Below are 20,199 nucleotides of genomic sequence, written 5' to 3' on the forward strand. Positions count from 1 at the left end.
AGGCTCCACCTCTCCACCAGGACCTAGATCAGTCTTCCCACCCAGAGCTGAGCTCAGACTACCCCCAAGTGTAGCAAAAGGGAATAGTCTGGCTCAGCAAATACTTTCTGGAGACCACTACACAGCATGATGCTGGAATGCTAGGGCTCCAGGCCACCCTGTCCAGGCAGATGAGCTCCTAGTCTGGTCCCACAGAACCATGGTACAATGTGACACACTATCTCCAACATTATATTGGAAGTATCATTTAATCTTTTTTTATTCTCATTGTCTTTGTTTCGTGAAACTGGGATGGAACACTATGCAGAGCCTCACACATACAAGGCAAATGCCTTCCACTGAGCTTCACCCCAGCCAGCATCAACTAACCTTAAGTTACCAAGACCCTTCAAGAGGGCACTGAGCAGGAACAAGAGCAGAGGCACAGGGGAACCACACACACCAAGATGATGCCACTAGGAACCTGGTACTACTACTAGCTTGCAGTGATCTTGGGAAGGTGAGCTATTAAATGCTAGTCTCTGGTGCCATGGCCAGCAGGTGGCCTGGAAAAAACTCAGCACCAAGCCCAACAAAGAGTGAACGTTCCACAAACACAGCATTGCCTAGAGTAAAACCTATCCACCCATTGCTCAGATGGGTGTGTATCTATGTATACTCACACACATGCATGAATGTCAGTTAGATAGGCTAGGGGTCTGTGTCCCACCCACCAACCTGCATGTCCTACCAGCTCTGGGTTCCACTGTCTTGTTGAGCCCTTCCTCCATGAACACAAAGCGACCTCCACCGAAGTCTTCCAGGTAATCTGAGAGGTAGAGCAGTGAGGTGTAATCAAAGGAGCCGTAGGTCACCTGCAGGATGAAGCCAGGAAGGAGGGGGTCAGCTTCCTCCATATTCCTGAGGAAGGAGGCTCTTGACTCAAGCAACTCAAAGCATCCATCCAAGGAACCAAGTAGTGTTCCAATGGAGGTGGGGACACAGCCAAGAAGCACACTGGTTCCTAGGCTAAGGCGTCACAGTGCAAACCAGAGCAGTGTGTCTGCAGAGAAAAGTGCTGTCACTTGTCAGCTGCACAAGGAGACACACACATCTGGAGTTCACTTGTAGTGCCTAGAGGTCCTGGCCCACAAATTCTAGTTCTATCTTCCCCCTCAAATAAATGAATAAAATATCTTTTAAAAAAGGAAGAGGGGACTGGAGAAATGGGTTAGCGGTTAAGTGCTTGCCTGTGAAGCCTAAGGAAGGCTCGATTCCCCAGGACCCACATTAGCTAGATGCACAAGGGGGCGCACACATCTGGAGTTTGAGTGCAGGGGCTGGAGGCCCTGGCATGCCCATTCTCTCTATCTGTCTCTTTCTCTCTCTGTGTCTGTCACTTTCAAATAAATAAATAAAAATAAACAAAAAATATATATATATATAGCCTTAAGGCATTCATACGAGTTGTGGTGAACACTTTCACCAAGAGAATGTGCTTGTATCTTTAAAAATGATTTTCCAATTCAGCTTTCAGATGCTGGAGAACTGAAATGCCTACAGATATGCTTCAAACCAATGTTTATGAGTAAAGCAAAGTCAGTAGCCTAGACAGTGAGGAGGCAGCCATGTCTTTCAGGCTCATTTGGGGGACTGCATTAGAGCTGGTTTCAGATGACCACAGTGAAAAGTGTCCCAATGATGGTCACTCTTCTCTTCTAAGGTACACAAGGAACCTGCAAGGCGAGAAGAGCTTTATTCCCAGGGAAAAAAGCCACAGTAATGATGAATGGTGTTATTGATTTAGGGCTACATGTATGGATAGAGAGGTGATTTACTGGCCACATCAAAGATCAAATAAAACAAAGAGGGGAAAATGTAAAACTCCTTGGAAATATTTATACAAACAGATGTGATAAATAAAAAGACATGAGATTTAAAAAAAAAATACACACACACACACACACACACATATACATATAAAGAAAAATTTCTTAAAAAAAAAAAAAAAAAGGAAGAGGGCTAGAGACATGGCTCAGCAGTTAAAGTGCTTGGCTACAAAGCCTGATGACCTGGGTTCAATTCCCCAGTACCCATACAAAGCCATATGCACAGTGACTGGAGGCCCTGGTGTGCCCATTCTTTCTATCTCTCTCTCTGCTTATAGATAAACAAGTAAAAATATTTTTTTTATTTTTTAAATTTTTTTTTATTTATTTGACAGAGAAAGAGGGTCAGAGAATGGGCATGCCAGGGCCCCTAGCCACTGCTAACAAACTCCAGATGTGTGTGCCCCTTGTGCATCTGGCTAACATGGGTCCTGAGGAATCAAACCTGGATCCTTTTGTCTTTGCAGGCAAATGCCTTAACTGCTAAGCCATCCCTCCAGCCCTAAAAAATATTTTTAAAAGGAGAGAGAGCCGGGCATGGTAGTACATGACTTTAATCCCAGCACTTGAGAGGCAGAAGTAGGATGATCACTGTGAGTTCAAGGCCAGCCTGAGACTACAGAGTGAGTTCCAGGTCAGCCTGGGTTAGAGTGAGATAAAAATGAAAAGAAAAACTAAAATAAAAAATAAAGATCTGGGGCTGGAGAGATGGCTTAGCGGTTAAGCGCTTGCCTGTGAAGCCTAAGGACCCCGGTTCAAGGCTTGGTTCCCCAGGTCCCACGTTAGCCAGATGCACAAGGGGGCGCATGCGTCTGGAGTTCGTTTGCAGAGGCTGGAAGCCCTGGCACGCCCATTCTCTCTCTCTCCCTCTATCTGTCTTTCTCTGTGTGTCTGTCGCTCTCAAATAAATAAAGAAATAATTTTAAAAATAAAAAATAAATAAATAAAGATCTGGTCATGGTGGCACACACCTTTAATCCAAGCACTTAGGAGGCAGAGGTAGGAGGATCGCCATGAGTTCAAGGATAGCCTGAGACTACATAGTGAATTCCAGGTCAACCTGGGCTAGAGTGAGACCCTACCTCAAAAAATAAGAGAGAGAAAGAAATACGAGCCAGAGTTGGGAATATGGCTTAGTAGTTAAGACGACTCACCACACAGGTATGAGGTGACCTGAGTTCAATTCCCAGTATCCAAATTTAAAAAAAAAAGTTGAGTGTTGCCATGCAACTTGTAGCCCCAGTCCTAAAGGATAGAGACAGAGAATCACCAGGGCTTATTGGTCAGCCAGTCAGACAGAAAAATGGTGAGCTTCAGGTTCAATGAGGGACTCTCTCAGGGGGAAAAAAGCAGAGGATTGATTGAAAAAGATTCCTGACAGTCTCCACCGGCCTTCACATGAGTGTGCACTGGGCACGCACACCTGTAAACACATGTGCACACACTATATTCACACCACATATACATGTACATACACACCAAGAAGAGAGAGAGAGAGAATATAAGGGCCAAAAGCATTCCAAATTTTGGAAAGAGCAGGTTTTATAGATGTAAAACAAATAGGGTTTTTTGCTTGTTTCTGGTGCTGCAGCAAAGTTCCGGGGAAGTCAAACCCAACAACTATTTCTGAACAGCTCAAAATGGACTTCAGATAGTGATGCCAAAAGGAGTTTTCAGTGTTGCATGCTAGGTGAAAAGGAGGAATGAAGTGACACACACACACAGCTGTTTCCAACCAAGGGATGCCACATAAGCCACTCACAAAAGGGGGGCACTCACAAATAAAAGTCTAGTTAATAAAAGAAACTGGTGGGCTGGAGAGATGGCTTAGCAGTTAAGGCACTTGCCTGTGAAGCCTAAGAACTCAGGTTCAATTCCTCAAAACCCACTTAAGCTAGATGCACATGGTAGCACATGTGTTTGGAGTGTTTGTTTGCAGTGGCTAGAGGCCCTGGCATGCCCAATCTCAATATCTCTCTCTCTCTCTCTCTCTCTCTCTCTCTCTCTCTCTCTCTCTCTCTCTCACACACACACACACACACACACACATAAATAATTAAGAAATTGGTGAGATATGCCACAGAGATGGTGGTGTGCAGTACACACACAGTTTCAGCCACATTAAACATTTTCCAATCTAATGAATCATTCCATTAGCAAATCTGAGATAAGAGACTAAAATAAAGGAGTCCAAAGACCAGCTGCAGGTGTTAAACTACCCCCAGCCTTCCATGCCATCCCTAACTGCCTGAGCCTGTCCTCCTGGACTGAAGGACAGGCTCAAGTGATTGATCAGCCCTGTAGGCTCCATGGAAACAGTAGGCAGGAGTCCAAGGCCAATATCTGCTTCCCTCTGCTGCGACTGTGCCTCCACCTGTCACCAGGACTTTTTTTGGCAGGGGAGAGGGATAGTCTTTTAACAGGGTTGGAGTGACCAGAAGAGGGCAGCAGACTCTCAAAGGCAACAAGGCCAATGAGGTATTCAAGAGCCTTCCTGTAACAGGAAGAAATAGGATGGCCGTTTGTGGGTGCTGAGCTCTGCATGTGAGTGCAGCCTGAGTCCACAGCCTGAGGACTCTCCATCCAATAGCATTCCCCTACACCAATACCAAAGTAGCATAAACCCTGCAAGCCACAGGCCACTGACTATCCAGTAGCTTCTACAGTAAAACTCAGGACCAAAAAGAACAAAGATGAGCCATGTCCAACATTAGAAGATCCAAGTGGAGCAGCAGAAGGGAACTCAGCATCCCAATCCAATCCTGACCTCTGATAATCCTCACGCAATCCCACATATGGCAAAGGACTCCCCCTGTCCCTACACAACCTCCAGTTAGCTACCCCAGAAGGAAGAGCTAGAAGCAGGTTATAGTATGGAAAGGAATGACACCCCTTCTCCTCATAGCACCCTGCCCAGCTGGCAACCTGATGCCATGTTGGGAGCACTGGGTGCTGGGCAGTAGAACCATCTGCTTCTTGCAGAGAAAGTCGAGAACACTGACTAGCTGCAGGGCCTGAGAACTCTCAGCAAGGCTGAACTGAATGAGGCAGGATAACTGGTTAGAAAACAGGAGACATGAGAAGGGAAAAGGTCCCTCATTCTCTGGGGGCTAATTTTTGTCTCTCACAGGCTAACACTCCAGGAATTTCATTATACTAACCAGCCTCTGCTCTCCCACCCCGACTTTTTTTTTTCAAGGTAGGGTCTCACTTTTAGTTCAGGCTGACCTGGAATTCACTATGTAGTCTCTCAGGGTAGCCTCGAACTCATGGCGATCCTCCTACCTCTGCCTCCGAAATGCTGGGATTAAAGGTGTGCACTACCACACCTGGCTCTGTGCTTCCCTTTCTGAGAAACATCACAAGAAAGGTTGTTAAATAGCCCATGAACCATCCTCTAAGTCTGGTCTCTATGTGACCTATGCATATATAAGGACCCCCTAAGTCTGGCTTCCATGTGCATATATAAGGACCCCCTAAATCCAGCCTCCATGTAACCTATGCATATATAAGAACCCCTTTTGTGAATGTTGCATCTCTACCAGCAGCACATCCTTCTCCAGCTGCAAGCCAGTCCAGTGTACATGAAATAATCTCCTCTTCAAGGACAGAACTCTGTATAAGAACAGGGAGTCTAGATAGCCTGGCATGGTGGTGCACACCTTTAATCCCAGCACTTCGGAGGCAGAGGTAGGAGGATCGCCATGAGTTTGAGGCCAGCCTGAGACTACAGTGAATTCCAGGTCAGCCTGGACTATAGTGAGCCCCTACCTTGAAAAAAAACAAAGAAAAAGAGAAAGAAAGAAACAAGAAAGGAAGGAAGGGAAAAAAGGAAGTCTACCAGCACACACTTTCCCTAATATCTAACCCTAATTACAGATGAACCAACTTCACAGCACCAATCACAAATGCTGTGAGTGCTGAGGTACTTTGGTATGGTCTTTGTCTAATGCCCACATCTGACTCTCCTCTGCTATGTCTTGTCTTTCAGCTTCATCAATAAACTTTTCTTCCCTCTGCCTTGTCCTGAACTCTGTCTGAGTGGTGGAGGTCAGGGATGTAGCTAACCCTTGGTGCAGCCCCAGTGGACTGGTACTTCAGGCTCTGCTAGGCTGCATTTCCTGTTGCCAGTGTCAGGGAACTGAGCAGGAAGCAAAGAAAAATGAAGGGAGGAAAGTGAGGTGGAGAGGGGATCTCCTGTTGAGAGACCATGGAAATAAAAAAATGTATTCCTTCAGGGAAGTTGTACATGAATTTGGAACAAATACACAATGAAAATAGCCACATGGCCTGTGCCACAACATTACACTGCATGTTCTGATGGCCATCATATAAGAAAGAAAATCTTATTTCCTCACCTGTATCAACTAAGTTAGAATGCACCCTAGAACCACAGGAAGAAATATCTAAAATATAACACAGGAAAGCTGGAGGGCAAATGCCTAAAGACTCACCACACAGAGCTCAGTGCCCTACCATGGATGGATAATGAACCTGCCTTCCCTGGCACAGACACTAAGCAGCCCAGTGCACAGAGTTGCACACTCACCTTGTCCACGTGTGCATGCCAATATTCGTCATGAGCTGTTTGGGCTTCTGTGCTGTTTATGCGGGAGAAGAATGTAGGCTTCGTCAGAAAGAGAGAGGAGGCACTGATGCCGAAAGCATCAGCAATGGTGAGCTGGACCTTCTGCCGCACATCCCTGTGAAGGACACAATGCATCATTCTGGGGTGGCTTGGCTGTAAGAAAGATGAGGGAATGTTCTGTGGGTCCCCAAGGACCACACATCCCAGAGGAGAGCAATGAGGTAAGCATCAAGCACATGTATCCAAGAACATGTGACCACTTCCTTGTGGGAGACTCAGCACCCAGGCTGGTCCATTCAGAGCACTACAAGAGACTTGGAGGAGGCTACCCTATGCCTGACTAGGGAAGAACCAGGAACCTGACAAGCACCAAGGAGGTCAGGCCTCTGGCAGGAGGGGCAGCCGTTCCCCTGCAGAGGAGGCCTGAGCTCCAGGTCCTGTGCATGCAGCTGTGTGTCTGGGAGCAGCTGGGCAGGACAGCACCTACAGTGGCACAAGCTCTTCCCCAGATGCTAATGCCATAAGTAATGCAGCAGAGCCAGGTTCCATGAAGCACAGAGGAACCAATTCTGAAGGAGAGAACACAAAGCAGTGAAGCTGGACAGGTTGACCCATGTCTCTTGTGTTCACACACACCTACCAATGTATCTAACCCTGCACATATTGGGCAAACATACATCTACATATTTATGCACACCTTAGGGCAAATGTATTTGTCTATACATACTAAATATACCACACAGACAGACCTATGCACATATGTGGGCAAACATACATCTACATATTTATGCACACCTTAGTGCAAATGTATTTGTCTATACATACTAAATATACCACACAGACAGACCTATATATATACCACACATGTGTACATACATATATATGTACTAAACCCTGTGCACAGGCATATATGCAAAAGCATAAGAAACTGATCTGAAACCATGTGTCACATGAGCTTGTGTGAATATAACTACCCAGAACCGATTCACCACCTGCTCCTCTGTCATGGACAACAGGAGATAGTGTGCACATGGGAATGGGGCTTCTCAGTGGGACATCATTGAACCCTCCCAGTGTCTTTCTTTCAGCCCTTCTCAGTAAGCTAAACACTTATCTCAGCATAGACACTGCCAAAATGGAGCTTCTGCTGACCAACAGCCACATTCAGAATGTTCCCACCCTTTATGGGGTAGCACATGCATGTATAGTCAATGTTTCTATTATCAACCTCACAGAAATGCTATGCACTCAGTTGGCTTAATTTTTATGGGATTTCTTCACCTTCAAATCCCAATGCTACAAATAGTATTTAACCAACTTTCAGAGTTCAACAAGCTGAAAGAATTTTAAAATCCAGGATAGAAGACCCACTTCTATCTTCTAATTTTTTTTTTTTTTTTGAGGCAAGCCCAACAGACTTTTTTTTTTTTTATGAGAAAGAACTGGCATGCCAAAACCTCCAGCCACTGCAATCAAACTCCAGACGTGTGCACCCCCTTGTGTGCATGTGCAACATTGTGCACTTGCATCACTGTACATCTGGCTTACGTGGGACCTGACCTGAACAGTCAAACATGAGTCCTTAGGCTTCACAGGCAAGCACCTTAACCACTAAGCCATCCCTCCAGCCCTCACCTAAAAAAACAAACAAACATATTTATTTGAGAGAGAGAGAGAAAGAGGCAGAGAAAGGGAGGGAAAGAATGGGTGCACCAGGGCCTCCAGCCACTGCAAATGAACTCCAGAAGCATGTGCCACCTTGTGCACCTAGCTTACAAGGGTCCTGAAGAATCAAACCAGTATCCTTTGACTTTGCAGGCAAATGCCTGAACTGCTAAGCCATCTCTCCAGCCCTCACTTTTGTCCTCAAATGCTTTTGCACACATGTGTTGGTCTGACAGTTTTCTCTACAACTGTCACTTCATCTTGTTCCATTTCCATTTCTATGATAGGTTCCTGCTTTTTCCCATTGTTTCCTTCCTTTGGCTTCTACAAGTACAAACTGTTCCAGTAACTTGTCACATTCATACTAGCTTTACTAGCTTTTTTCTCTTTCTCTTTCTCTCTCTCTCTCTCTCTTAAATATTTTAAAAAGGGTTCGAGAGGGGACTGGAAAGATGGCTTAGCAGTTAAGGTGTTTGCCTGCAAAGCCAAAGGACCTTGGTTTGAGTCCCCAGGACCCATGTAAGCCAGATGCACAAGGGGCACATGCATGTGGAGTTTGTTTGCAGTGCCTGGAGGCCCTGGCGTGCCCATTCTCTCCCTCTTTCTCTCTCTAATAAATAAATAAAAATACAGTTTAAAAAAAAGGGTTCAAGAAATGGCTCAGTAGTTAAGGCACTTGCCTGCAGAGCTGAAGGACCCAGGTTCAATTCCCCAGTAGCGACATAAAGCCAGATGCACTAAGTGAAATATGCATCTGGAGTTCATTTGCAGTGGCTAGAGAGGCCCTAGCATGCCATCTGCCTCTCCCTCTGCCTCTTTTTCTCTAATGAATAAATAAATAAAATACCAGCTTTAGTCCACTCTTCTGGGACCCCTGTCCCTTAGTGTCCATTATGATGTCTTACAGATTTGTTGTCCTTGAGGCCTGGGCTCTGGGCTGTCCAATGAGGACAGTCTTCTGTAGTCACACCTTTGCTTCTGTCAAGTGGCACCACTGAAATTACTGAGTTAAACTCATACTTTCTTCTGCACTGTCAGAAAAAGCTGGTTATGTGATTTACAGTGGGGTTGGGCCAATAGAAATGCAGGAATTCTGTTCCCAGCATTGCATCACAATGACCAAGGAGGTCCTCAGTAACCAGTTCACACTGAAACACTGTTTGTGAACACAGACCACAAAGCATAAAGTCTGATTTGGTTCCTTCCTGCTCTGTGAGATGAACAAAGACACCAACTTTGCATCCTGCGTAAATTAATAAAATTTGTAAATATATTTCATTTATCTATTTGACTTGGAGAATGAAAGAGAAAAAATGAGTATGGCTACACCAGGGCCTCCTGTCACTGCAAATGAACTCCAGGAATATGTGCTACTTTGTATGTCTGGATTTACATAGGTACTGGGGAATCAATCTTCCATTGTTAAGCTCTGTAGGCAAGCACCTTAACCATTGAGCCCCACTTTCTTGCTTCAGTAAACATGTTTTGTACCTATAATGACCAGAAGTGAGACTATCTGAGACTCCATTATCATATTTTCAGGTTTAAAGATGCTCAATTAAAGCTGACAAAAAGCTGGAAAAAGCATGCTGCATGCATCCCTATGGGAGAGAGAAGTCATCAGCATTGATAAACAGTGGACACTGCAAGCCTTAAGTTTGGCCAGCTAGGCCAAATGAGTCAACAGGTGCAATAGTGGCACATCGGTTATGGGGAGGAGCCAAACACTCTCTAATTGAACTGGAGGCTCACTCCATTGGACAGAATATATACATGCCTGGTACTGAAAACCTAGTCAAAAGCCTATGGCAGGGGATGTCATGAGCCCTAGAAGTGTAACACCTGGCTAAATGCATATATTATGCTCACCAAACTGTCCTGTAAGTACTTTTCTTAATGTTCATACACATATATTAATGCTACTCTCACTTTTGGTTACAGAAGCTTCTCTTTTCAGATGGCAGGCACCACTGGGATGACTCAAAAGGCACCATGGTGCTGAGAAGTGACAGAGGAGTGCTCAGCACTGAAATATCCCTATCTCACTTTTCAAGGCTCAGGGTCCATTGCAGAGAAGGTGGCAGAAAGAATGTAAGAACCAAAGGATGAGTAGGGCTACTTATAATGCACTCTTCCAGATACAAAATGGCTTGGATATCCATGACCTGATGTTGCCTGGTACTACCTACACAAGACCCTCATAACAGGAGAAAAACATGATGACATCAAAATAAAAGAGTATAATTGAGAGGGGGAGGAGATATGATGGAGAATGGATTTGTGAAGAAAATGGGGAGGGGAGGGAATTATCATGGTTTATTTATAAAATTATGGAAGTTGCCAATTAAAAAATGATGCTCATCAGTTACAGTGGCAAGACTCAGCCTAAGGCTGTGCAAACTTGTAAGGGAAGCATAATGAGTAGTGAACAGTAGAGGTGGGATCTAAAGGGCTTACTCTGGGTGAGCCAATCATTGACTTAACACGAGTACTGTAGAAATGAAGTACCATACTGTGAGGGACTGCAGTCAGTGAAGGCTAGGGAGGTTGTATTGGAATTGAAGAACTCAGACTTGTTTTCTTTTATATTAAAGCATTGTTCTCTCATACAAATAAATGCAGAGCAAAGACTTGAACTACATTCTTTATAAGCTTGAGGATTTTTAGTTCTTAATGCTCTTTTTGCTTAATGTCAGCTTGCCAAAATGGCTCACAAATTGGATGGGGTGGTGACTCCATATATTTCCTATTTTAAAGTTTCACTAATATGGTTACACAGGATTTTACTTGCTCTCTTGAGTTACATGACAATAGATTTGATAAAATCTGTTAATGTTTTCTTTTTTTGAGTAATTGGAATAAACTAAAAATTGGAATAAACAAAAAAATGATGTTCAATTAATCTTTTTTTTTTCCTGCATTGGAGAAGGAACCCAGGGCCTGTACATGCTAGGCAAACATTCTACCACTGAACTGTACATCCCTAACCCTAATTATTTTTAAAATAGTGTTAAAAAACTGACAGAAGCCAAGCATGGTGGCACATGCCTTTAATTCAAGAACTCAGGAGACAGAGGTAGGAGGATCACTATGAGTTCAGGTCCAACCCAGGACTAAGAGTAAGTTCCAGGTCAGCCTGGGCAAGAATGAGACCCTATCTCGAAAAATGCAAAACAAAACAAAACAAAAAAAAGGATGGAACTCTGTTTGTTTTCATTTGTCTTACATACATTCTGGTATTTTTGGAAGTTTAATTATTTCAAATATTTTATTGTGTGAAATTGGTTGGAATCATCTTCCTATTCTGCTTTCTTGATAATTACAAATCTCCATTTGAATCTTAAAATTAACATGTAGTGGATATTCTGACAGAATCAGTGTTTTGTGCTTTCCACCACTGATTCTGTTTTATATACCATCTGAGGGCAACAATGTCTTCATGGAGCAACATCTGCAGGGAATGTTTGCATGATTGGCAAGTCTTATGCTTGCTATTGCAACTATCACCTTGCCATCAGAAACACAAGCTTTTTGGTTCCTGGGCCACAGTCATCTACATTTTTCATGTGGTTGGAAGACAATGGTGCAAACTACAACAGTTACAGACAGCATTCCCTCTGGTCTCTAGATCCAGGAGGTTCATCCATGAGACTCAAAAAGGACATTAAGCTTAGCGTTGTTTTCACTTTCTGGGTCTTTGCTTTTTGTCTTATGAATTGTAGAACTTGCATACCAGGTGTAGTGGTCCATGCCTTTAATCCCAGCAGTTGGAAGCCAGAGGTTTGAGGCTACCTTGAGTCTACATAGTGAACTCCAGGTCAGCCTGGATTAGAGTGACACCCTGCCTTGAAAAACCAAAATAAATAAATACTTTGGAGCTGGAGAGATTGCTTAGAGGTTAAGGCAAAGCCTAAGAACCAGGTTCGATTCCCCAGTACCCACATAAGCCAGATGCACAAGGGGGTGCATGCATTTGGAGTTCGTTTGCAGTGGCTAGAGGTGTAGGCACACCCATTCTCTATCTGCCTCTCTTTTTCTCCCTCTCCCTCTCAAATAAAAATGTTTCTTTAAAAAAACTACGTACTTTAAAAAAAAAAAATCACACAATACCTTCTACTTAAGCTGGTGTGTGCAAACTAGCAACAAACACCAAGAACAAAATAAACTAGTGGCAGCCACGTGTGGTGGCTTTAATCTCAGCACTCTGTAGGCAGAGGCAGAGAATGATCGCCATGAGATGGAGGCCATCCTGAGACTACAGTGAATTCCATGTCAGCCTGGGCTAGAATGAGACCCTACCTCAAAAATTCAAAATTAAAGCTGGGCATGGTGGTGCATGCCTTTAATCCCAGCACTCAGGAGGCAGAGGTAGGAGGATCGCCGTGAGTTCGAGGCCAACCTGAGACTACATAGTGAATTCCAGGTCAGCCTGCGCCAGAGTGAGACCCTACCTCAGAAAACCAAAATTAAATAAATAAATAATTAGTGGGGGCCAGGAGCAGCTGGGGTCAGATGTGGGCTGGGCTCTAAGTTTCAATTCCAAGCTTCACAGGATGGAGCTATGTGCAAAGTGAGACCCTTAGGAGGAGCTGCAGTCCCTGCTGGCTTCATGCCACCTGTAATGGGGGATTAAAAGATGCATGTGTGGTCAGGCATGGTGGTATACACCTTTAATCCCAGCACTGGGGAGACAGAGGTAGGAAAATCGCTGTGAGTTCAAGGCTACCCTAAGACTACATAGTGAATTCCAGATCAGCCTGAGCTACAGTGAGCTAGAGTGAGACCCTACCTCGAAAAACCAAAAAAAAAAAAAAAAAAAAAAGAATGCATCTGGTGTGAAGTGATAACATACTACTGCTGCTGCCACTGGGGCAGTCTCCCAAACCCTTTACCTGCTCTCTGGCACAGGAGTACAGCTTTCATTAGCAGCTATTTCCCTGGAACTGTAATGACATGTCCACTGCTATGTGGTTGATGGTGCAATGATGCCTGGTTGTTGAGAATAGGTAGAGCTAGACCCATTAAGGTAACAGGAGGTTACTAATGGCATACTCAGTGCTTGGATAATTCAACACAACCTACTACTGGTAAGACCTCATGGGTATATACATATTCACACATTGATGCAGAATAAGCAAGACACTCTGAACAAGATCAGAAAGGCTGTACCAGAGTCTGCTCTGGGGAATGATACCTAACTCCAGTTCTGCAGCATGTTACTGGCAGGGCTGACTGGATGGATGGTGTGTAGAACCTCCCTAGACAACTTCCTATGTTATGATACAAGTCTTGGTAATCTCCAAATAAAAAATTTTAATTTTGCCAGGCACGCCTTTAATTCTAGCACTCAAGAGGCTGGTATAGGAGAATCACTGTTAGTTCAAGGCCAACCTGAGACTACACAGTGAATTCCAGGTCAGCCTAGGCTAAAGCGAGACCCTACCTCAAAAAAAAAAAAAAAAAAAAAAAAAAGCCAGGCGTGGTGGTACATACCTTTAATCCTAGTACTCAAGAGGCAGAGGTAGAAAGATCACTATGAGTTTGAGGCCACCCTAAGACTACATAGTAAATTCCAGATCAGCCTGGGCTAGAGCAAGGCCCTACCTTGAAAAAAATTAATTTAAAAAATTCCCTAGGCTGGGCTCAAGTAATGGCTCAGTGGTTAAAGGTGTTTACTTGCAAAGCCTGCTGGCCCAGGTTTGATTCTCCAGTACCCATGTAAAGCCAAATGAACAAAATGATGCATGCATCTGGAATTTCTCTTCAGTGGCAAGAGGCCCTGGCATATCCATTCTCTTTCTCTCAAATTATATATACTGCATCTCCTTCTTTCCCCTTCTATCAATTAAATAAAAATATTTCTTAAAAATACATATTTGCCAGGCATGGTGGTGCATGTCTTTAATTCCATCACTGGAGAGGCAGAGGTAGGTGGATCACCATGAGTTTGAGGCCACCCTGAGACTACATAATGAATTCCAGGTCAGCCTGAGATAGAGTGAGATCCTACCTTGAAAAAGCAAAAAAACAAAAGAAAAAAATACTTTTTTTTGTTTATTTTTATTTATTTGAAAGCAACAGAGAGAGAGAGAGAGAGAGAGAGAGAGAGAGAGAGAGAGAATGGGCGCACCAGGGCCTCCAGCCACTGTAAACGAACTCCAGACGTGTGCGTCCCCTTGTGCATCTGGCTGACGTGGGTCCTGGGGAATCAAGCCTCAAACCAGGGTCCTTAGGCTTCACAGGCAAGCACTTAACCACTAAGCCATCTCTCCAGTCCCCAGAAAAACATACTTTAGGGAAGCAGAGGTAGGAGGATTGCCAGCTTAGTGCTGAGACCATCTTACTGCATGGACATGCCTGAGACTCCATAGTGAATTCCAGGTCAGACTACTAGAGTGAAACCCTACCTTGAAATGCCAAAAATAATAATAATAATAATAATAATAATAATAATAATAATAATAATAATAATTTTTTTAAAAATCACACAATATCTTCTACTTAAGCTAGTATGTGAAAACTAGCATATACATACATATACATATACATATACATATACATATATATGTATGTATGTGTGTATATATATATATATATATATATATATATATATATATATATATATATATTTCCCCCCACAAGTTGCCTCTGGGTAAGGAATGTAGTGGACACACAGGGACCTCTTATAAGACAGGTGCTAAACTCATCCAGTATGCTGTGATCCATCATGGGGTGTACCCCCTGCAGGGCTAGGATCAAGACCACTGAGCCAGGCTGGCTTCTTTACCCACCTGCAGGTCCCAATCCCCATGAAAGCCACTACCCTGGCCTAGTGTCATATGATAGCACAAAGAACTGACCTCAGCTGGTCCCTTCCATCCCCTCTTACTTCTTATCTTCCTTACCGGTATAACTGGAAGTCTTCTTCAGAGAAAATATTTTGTATTTTGTCCCCAAAATATCTGTGAAAAACGAAAATTATTAGCAAATGCAACATTTTATAAATCTTTTCCGTTTTCCATTGGGGGGTAGCATTGAGACAAGGTCTTACTCTATAGCCCAGGCTTGAACTAAGGGTAATCCTCCTGCCTTAGCCTCCTGAGTGCTAGACATGAGCCCACTAGGTCCAGCATCTGTGCTTCTTTTAAGCAGTCTTTGTTTAAGATAGCCAGTAAGTACCAAAAGTGAAGTTGTCCTTATCTACTTAGAGCCACTCCATTTCTAGAATAGTAACTATGCTAAAGAAAATCAAGCAGGGCTGGAGAGATGGTATAGCAGTTAAGGAACTTGCCTTCAAAGCCTAAGGACCCATGTTCAACTCTCCAGAACCCACATAAGCCAGATGCACATGAAAAGATATTAAAAAAAAAAAAAAGGTCAAGGAGAGCCAGGCGTGGCGGCTCAGGCCTATAATTCTAACACTTGAAAAAGAGGGAAGAGGGTTAGGAGTTTGTTATCCTTGGCTACATAGAGAGTTCCAGGCCAGCTTGGGCTATAAGAACCCCCCATCTCAACATTCCCACCCTCAGTTTAAAAAAAAAAAAAAAGTAGAAAAGGAAGAAGCCGGATGTGGTGGCGCATGCCTTTAATCCCAGCACTTGGGAGGCAGAGGTAGGAGGATTGCTGTGGGATCGAGGCTGCCCTGAGACTACATAGAGAATTAATTCTAGGTCAGCATTGGCTAGAGCAAGACCCTAGTTTGAAACTCCCCCCACCACCCTCCCCAAAAAAAGGAAAGAGAGAGATGAGAATCAGTAGCTGATGAGAATAGATGACAGCAACTGAGGCTGGGGACTCTTGGGTCATTAGGCCTTGGGGGAATAAGAGTTCCCTTAGGCCAGTGCAGCTGCCAACTGTTGCCTGAATCCCACCTCTCCCACTTCTTCCCTCTAGCCCTAACCCTTGGCCTCTGCAGAGCATAATGTCAGTCTCCTTTCTAAAGCTCTATGAACAAGGAAACAGAACCTGATAGAAGTTCACCACCCTGGCTTCTGCCTGACAAGAAGCCCAGGTCAGCGGCTCAATACCACCTTATAGCTCTGAGTACCACATGGCCTTCTAGCGTGTTCTGACCACTTCCTTCAGTCTTTGCACTCCCTCCTTCCCACCTCTTACCTATATAGGTTCACAAAGTGCTTCCCAACAGACAGGGCCCCTGAGTGCAAGTCCAGAATAGATGCCTGTGGGTAAAACAGGTGAAATTTACTTTAAAACCTGCCACAGTTGCAGATGTGTCAATATTCTGGGTCCAATTTTTTAGTTGTTGTTGTTTTGGCCTTTCAAGTTAGGGTCTTGCTCTCTAGCCCAGGCTGACCTGGAATTCACTATGTAGTCTCAGGGTGACCTCAACACGGCAATCCTCCTACCTCTGCCTCCCAAGTGCTGGGATTACAGGTGTGAGCCACCACGCCCAGCTGTTTCTTTTGTTGTTGTTGTTGTTTGTTATTCTTTTTGAGATAGGGTTTCACTCTAGTCCAAACTGTCCTGGAATTCACTAAGAAGTCTCAGGCTGGCTTCAAACTCAGGGCAATTCTCCTACCTCTGCCTCCTGAGTGCTGAGACTAAAGGCGTGTGCCACCACGTCCTGCCTGGCCGGGTTGAAGGATCAGAAGCAAGACCCTGTGGTTTGTGTCTTTCCTTGGCATAACTTGTAATGTTCTCCTGTCACCTCTTGGTCCCAGCTTAGTGTGGAGGCCATCTCACTGCATGGACATGCCATGATCTTCTAGCTCACCTCCTATTAATGGCCATGAGTGATTTCTGTGCATTCAAGCTTAGGTACATGTGGGCATGTTTTCAGGGCTTTTGTATGAACACCTCATGAAAAAGAGCCATAACTTTTTGTTTTGGTTTGTGTTGTGTGTATGAGTGCATGTGGGTGTGTATATGACACACTGCACATGTGGAGGTCAGAAGATAACTTTGAGGTGTTAATCTTTGCCTTTTACCACTTTTAAAGAAGGGTCTTACATTGTTTGTTGCTGCTTTTGCCAGACTAGCTGGACCCCCAAGCTTCCAGCAAATTCTATATACCACCTTAAGCATGGCTGGGATTACAAATGCCTGTCAGAGAATTTGATTTTTTACATGGGTGCTGGGGCTCCAAACTCAGGTATTCAGGCTTTTGTGGCCAGTGCTTTATTCACTGAGACATTTCTCCAGTTCATCAGGGTCATAACTTTAAAAGATACAACCAAAATTTATCTGTTTAGGACCATCCACAACTGAGTCCTTCCCCTGATCCTGGGAGGAAAACAGCCCCAGCATGGACAATTTTGCTCTGCCCATAGCCAGTAGCAATAGATATGGGCTGCTTTCCTCATTCCCATAGAGACCTAGCCTGAAGTTAGACACAACCTAGGCTTAGTCAATGCTGACTGAGCTTAAAGGCATTAAGCATGATGCGTGGCCACTGAGACCTTGAGGAAAGGATGAAGAAGGAGTAAGAGACAAGCCACTCACTGATGGGCTTTTAAACATCCCCTGAACTAACCTGAAACGAAACAGAGTAAGCTTTATTTTCAAAACTCCAGAGGTGTACTGACACAAAAACAGAAATGTAGATCAGTGGAACAGAATAGAGGACCCAGATATGAACCCAGGTAGCTATAGCCACCTGATATTCAATAAAAATGCCAAAAATACTCATTGGAGAAAAGACAGCCTCTTCAGCAAATGCTGTTGGGAAAACTGGATATATATCTGCAGAAGGATGAAAATAGATTCTTCTCTCTTGCCATGCACAAGAATTAAGTCCAAACAGATTAAAGACCCTAACATCAGACCTGAAACTCTGAAACTGCTAGAGGAAAAAGTAGGGGAAACCCTTCAACATATTGGTCTTGGCAAAGACTTTCTGAATACAACCCCATTTGCTCAGGCAATAAAACCACATAAAATCACTGGGACCTCATGAAATGACAAAGATTTTGCACTGCAAAGGACACAGTGAAAAAAGCAAAGAGGCAACCTACAGAATGGGAAAAAATCTTTGCCAGCTATATATCTGATTGAGGATTAATATCTAGGATATACAAAGAACTCAAAAAGTTAAATAATAAGGAATCAAACAAGCCAATCAAAAAATGGGCTATGCAGGGCCTCCTGACACCACAAACCAACTTTATATGCATGTGCCACTTTGTGCACCTGGCTTTACGTGGGCACTGGGAAAATCAAACCTGGGTAGTTAGGCTTTGCAAGAAAATGCCTTAACTGCTGAGCCATCTCTCTGTCAAATGTCACTTACTCTCTCTCTCTCTTTCTCTTTTTCTTTCTTTAGAGAGAGACAGAGAATCGGTGCACCAAGGCCTCACACACTGCAATCGAACTCCAGACACTTGCACCACCTAGTGGGCATGTGCAACCTTATGCTTGCCTCGTGTGTCTGGTTCACGTGGGATCTGGAGAGTCAAACATGGGTCCTTAGGCTTCGCAGGCAAGTGCCTTAATTGCTAAGTCATCTCTCCAGTCCTCAAATGCCACTTTCTAAGAAGTCTTCCCTAAAAAAAAAAAAAAAAAAGGGCTATGGAGCTAAATAGAGCATTCTCAAAAGAAGAAATACGAATGGCATATAAGCATCTAAAAAAATGTTCTACATCACTAGTCATCAGGGAAATGCAGATTAAAACTACATTGAAATTCCATCTCACTCCTGTCAGATTAGCCACCATCATGAAAACAAATGATCATAAATGTTGGCGGGGATGTGGAAAAAGAGGAACCCTTCTACACTTCTGGTGGGAATGCAATCTGGTCCAGCCATTGTGGAAATCAGTGTGGAGGTTCCTAAAACAGCTAAAGATTGATCTACCATATGACCCAGCTATAGCACTCCTAGACATATATCCTAAGGACTCATCTCATTTCCTTAGAAGTACGTGCTCAACCATGTTTATTGCTGCTCAATTTATAATAGCTGGGAAATGGAACCAGCCTAGATGTCCCTCAACTGATGAGTGGATAATGAAGATGTATCACATTTATACAATGGAGTTCTACTCAGCGGTAAAGAAAAATGAAGTTATGAAATTTGCAGAAAAATGGATGGACCTGGAAAGGATTATACTAAGTGAGGTAACCCAGGCACAGAAAGCCAAGCGCCACATGTTCTCTCTCATATGTGGATCCTAGCTACAGATGATTGGGCTTCTGTGTGAGAATGAAAATACTTAGTAGCAGAGGCCAGTAAGTTAAAAAGGAGACATAAAGGGAAGAGAAAGGAAGGGAGGAGAATACTTAATAGGTTGATATTGTATATATGTAAGTACAGTGATTGAGATGGGGAGGTAATAAGATGGAGAATGGAATTTCAAAGGGGAAAATGTGGGGGAGGTAGGGAGGGAATTACCATGGGATATTTTTTTATAATCATGGAAAATGCTAATAAAAATTTAAAAATTAAAAAAAAAAACTCTAGAGGAAAGAGTTGGTGGATAAAGTTGCACAATCACAGAAAAACTGTGAAATTCTAGTACAGTCTGAAAGTCAACCTCTGAGAGCTCTACAGACTGAGACATGCCTATGAGGGGACTACAGTGCAAAGCAATCACCAAAATGCACACAGAGAGGGACTCATCCCCAAACATAGAAGAAACTCAAGAAAACCAAGTGAGAATACACACCAGCACCATGTCCATCTGCCCATCACAGCTCATAGCTGTGGCAACATAGACTGGGAGCCTAGAGAAGCAGTTTATCCTCCCATCTCTGGAGGCCAGAAGTCTGAAATCAAGGTATTACAGCTGTGTTCCGCCCTGAAGGTCTACAGCAGGGTTCTTCCTTGTCCTCCAGCTTCTGGGGCCCTCAGGCTTATGGCTGTATCACCCTACTTTCTGCCTCCATTCACACATGGGCATTCTCCTCCTTCCAACTTTCCCTCTGCCTTTCTTACAATTTGGGGCCCCTAAAAATTCCTTATCTCCACCTATTCCTGCAAAGACCTCATTTCCAAATCACAACACAGGTTTCAGGTAGTTATACCAGTTGATGCCCTACACCATCCACCCTTGTGTAGCAATAGGTCCTACAGAAGGCTGGGAAGAACCATTGGCTTGAGATGTCAGGATCCATCCAAGC

General features: G+C 43.8%; 1 protein-coding gene across 1 annotated transcript in view; it reads right to left on the reverse strand.

Moving 5' to 3' along the window:
- Window positions 1-20,199, reverse strand: part of Ogfod3 (2-oxoglutarate and iron dependent oxygenase domain containing 3) — a 50,223-nt gene that overhangs the window by 9,986 nt on the left and 20,038 nt on the right. The window contains exons 5-8 of the mRNA XM_012948142.2: window positions 16,237-16,301; window positions 15,027-15,083; window positions 6,418-6,571; window positions 731-854 (exon numbers count right to left, since the gene is read on the reverse strand). Of these exons, the coding sequence (XP_012803596.2) occupies window positions 731-854; window positions 6,418-6,571; window positions 15,027-15,083; window positions 16,237-16,301 (400 nt within the window). The remainder of the gene's footprint in view (window positions 1-730; window positions 855-6,417; window positions 6,572-15,026; window positions 15,084-16,236; window positions 16,302-20,199) is intronic.

The sequence above is a fragment of the Jaculus jaculus genome, chromosome 9 (genome assembly GCF_020740685.1).
Source record: "Jaculus jaculus isolate mJacJac1 chromosome 9, mJacJac1.mat.Y.cur, whole genome shotgun sequence".
Taxonomy (NCBI): Eukaryota; Metazoa; Chordata; class Mammalia; order Rodentia; family Dipodidae; genus Jaculus; species Jaculus jaculus.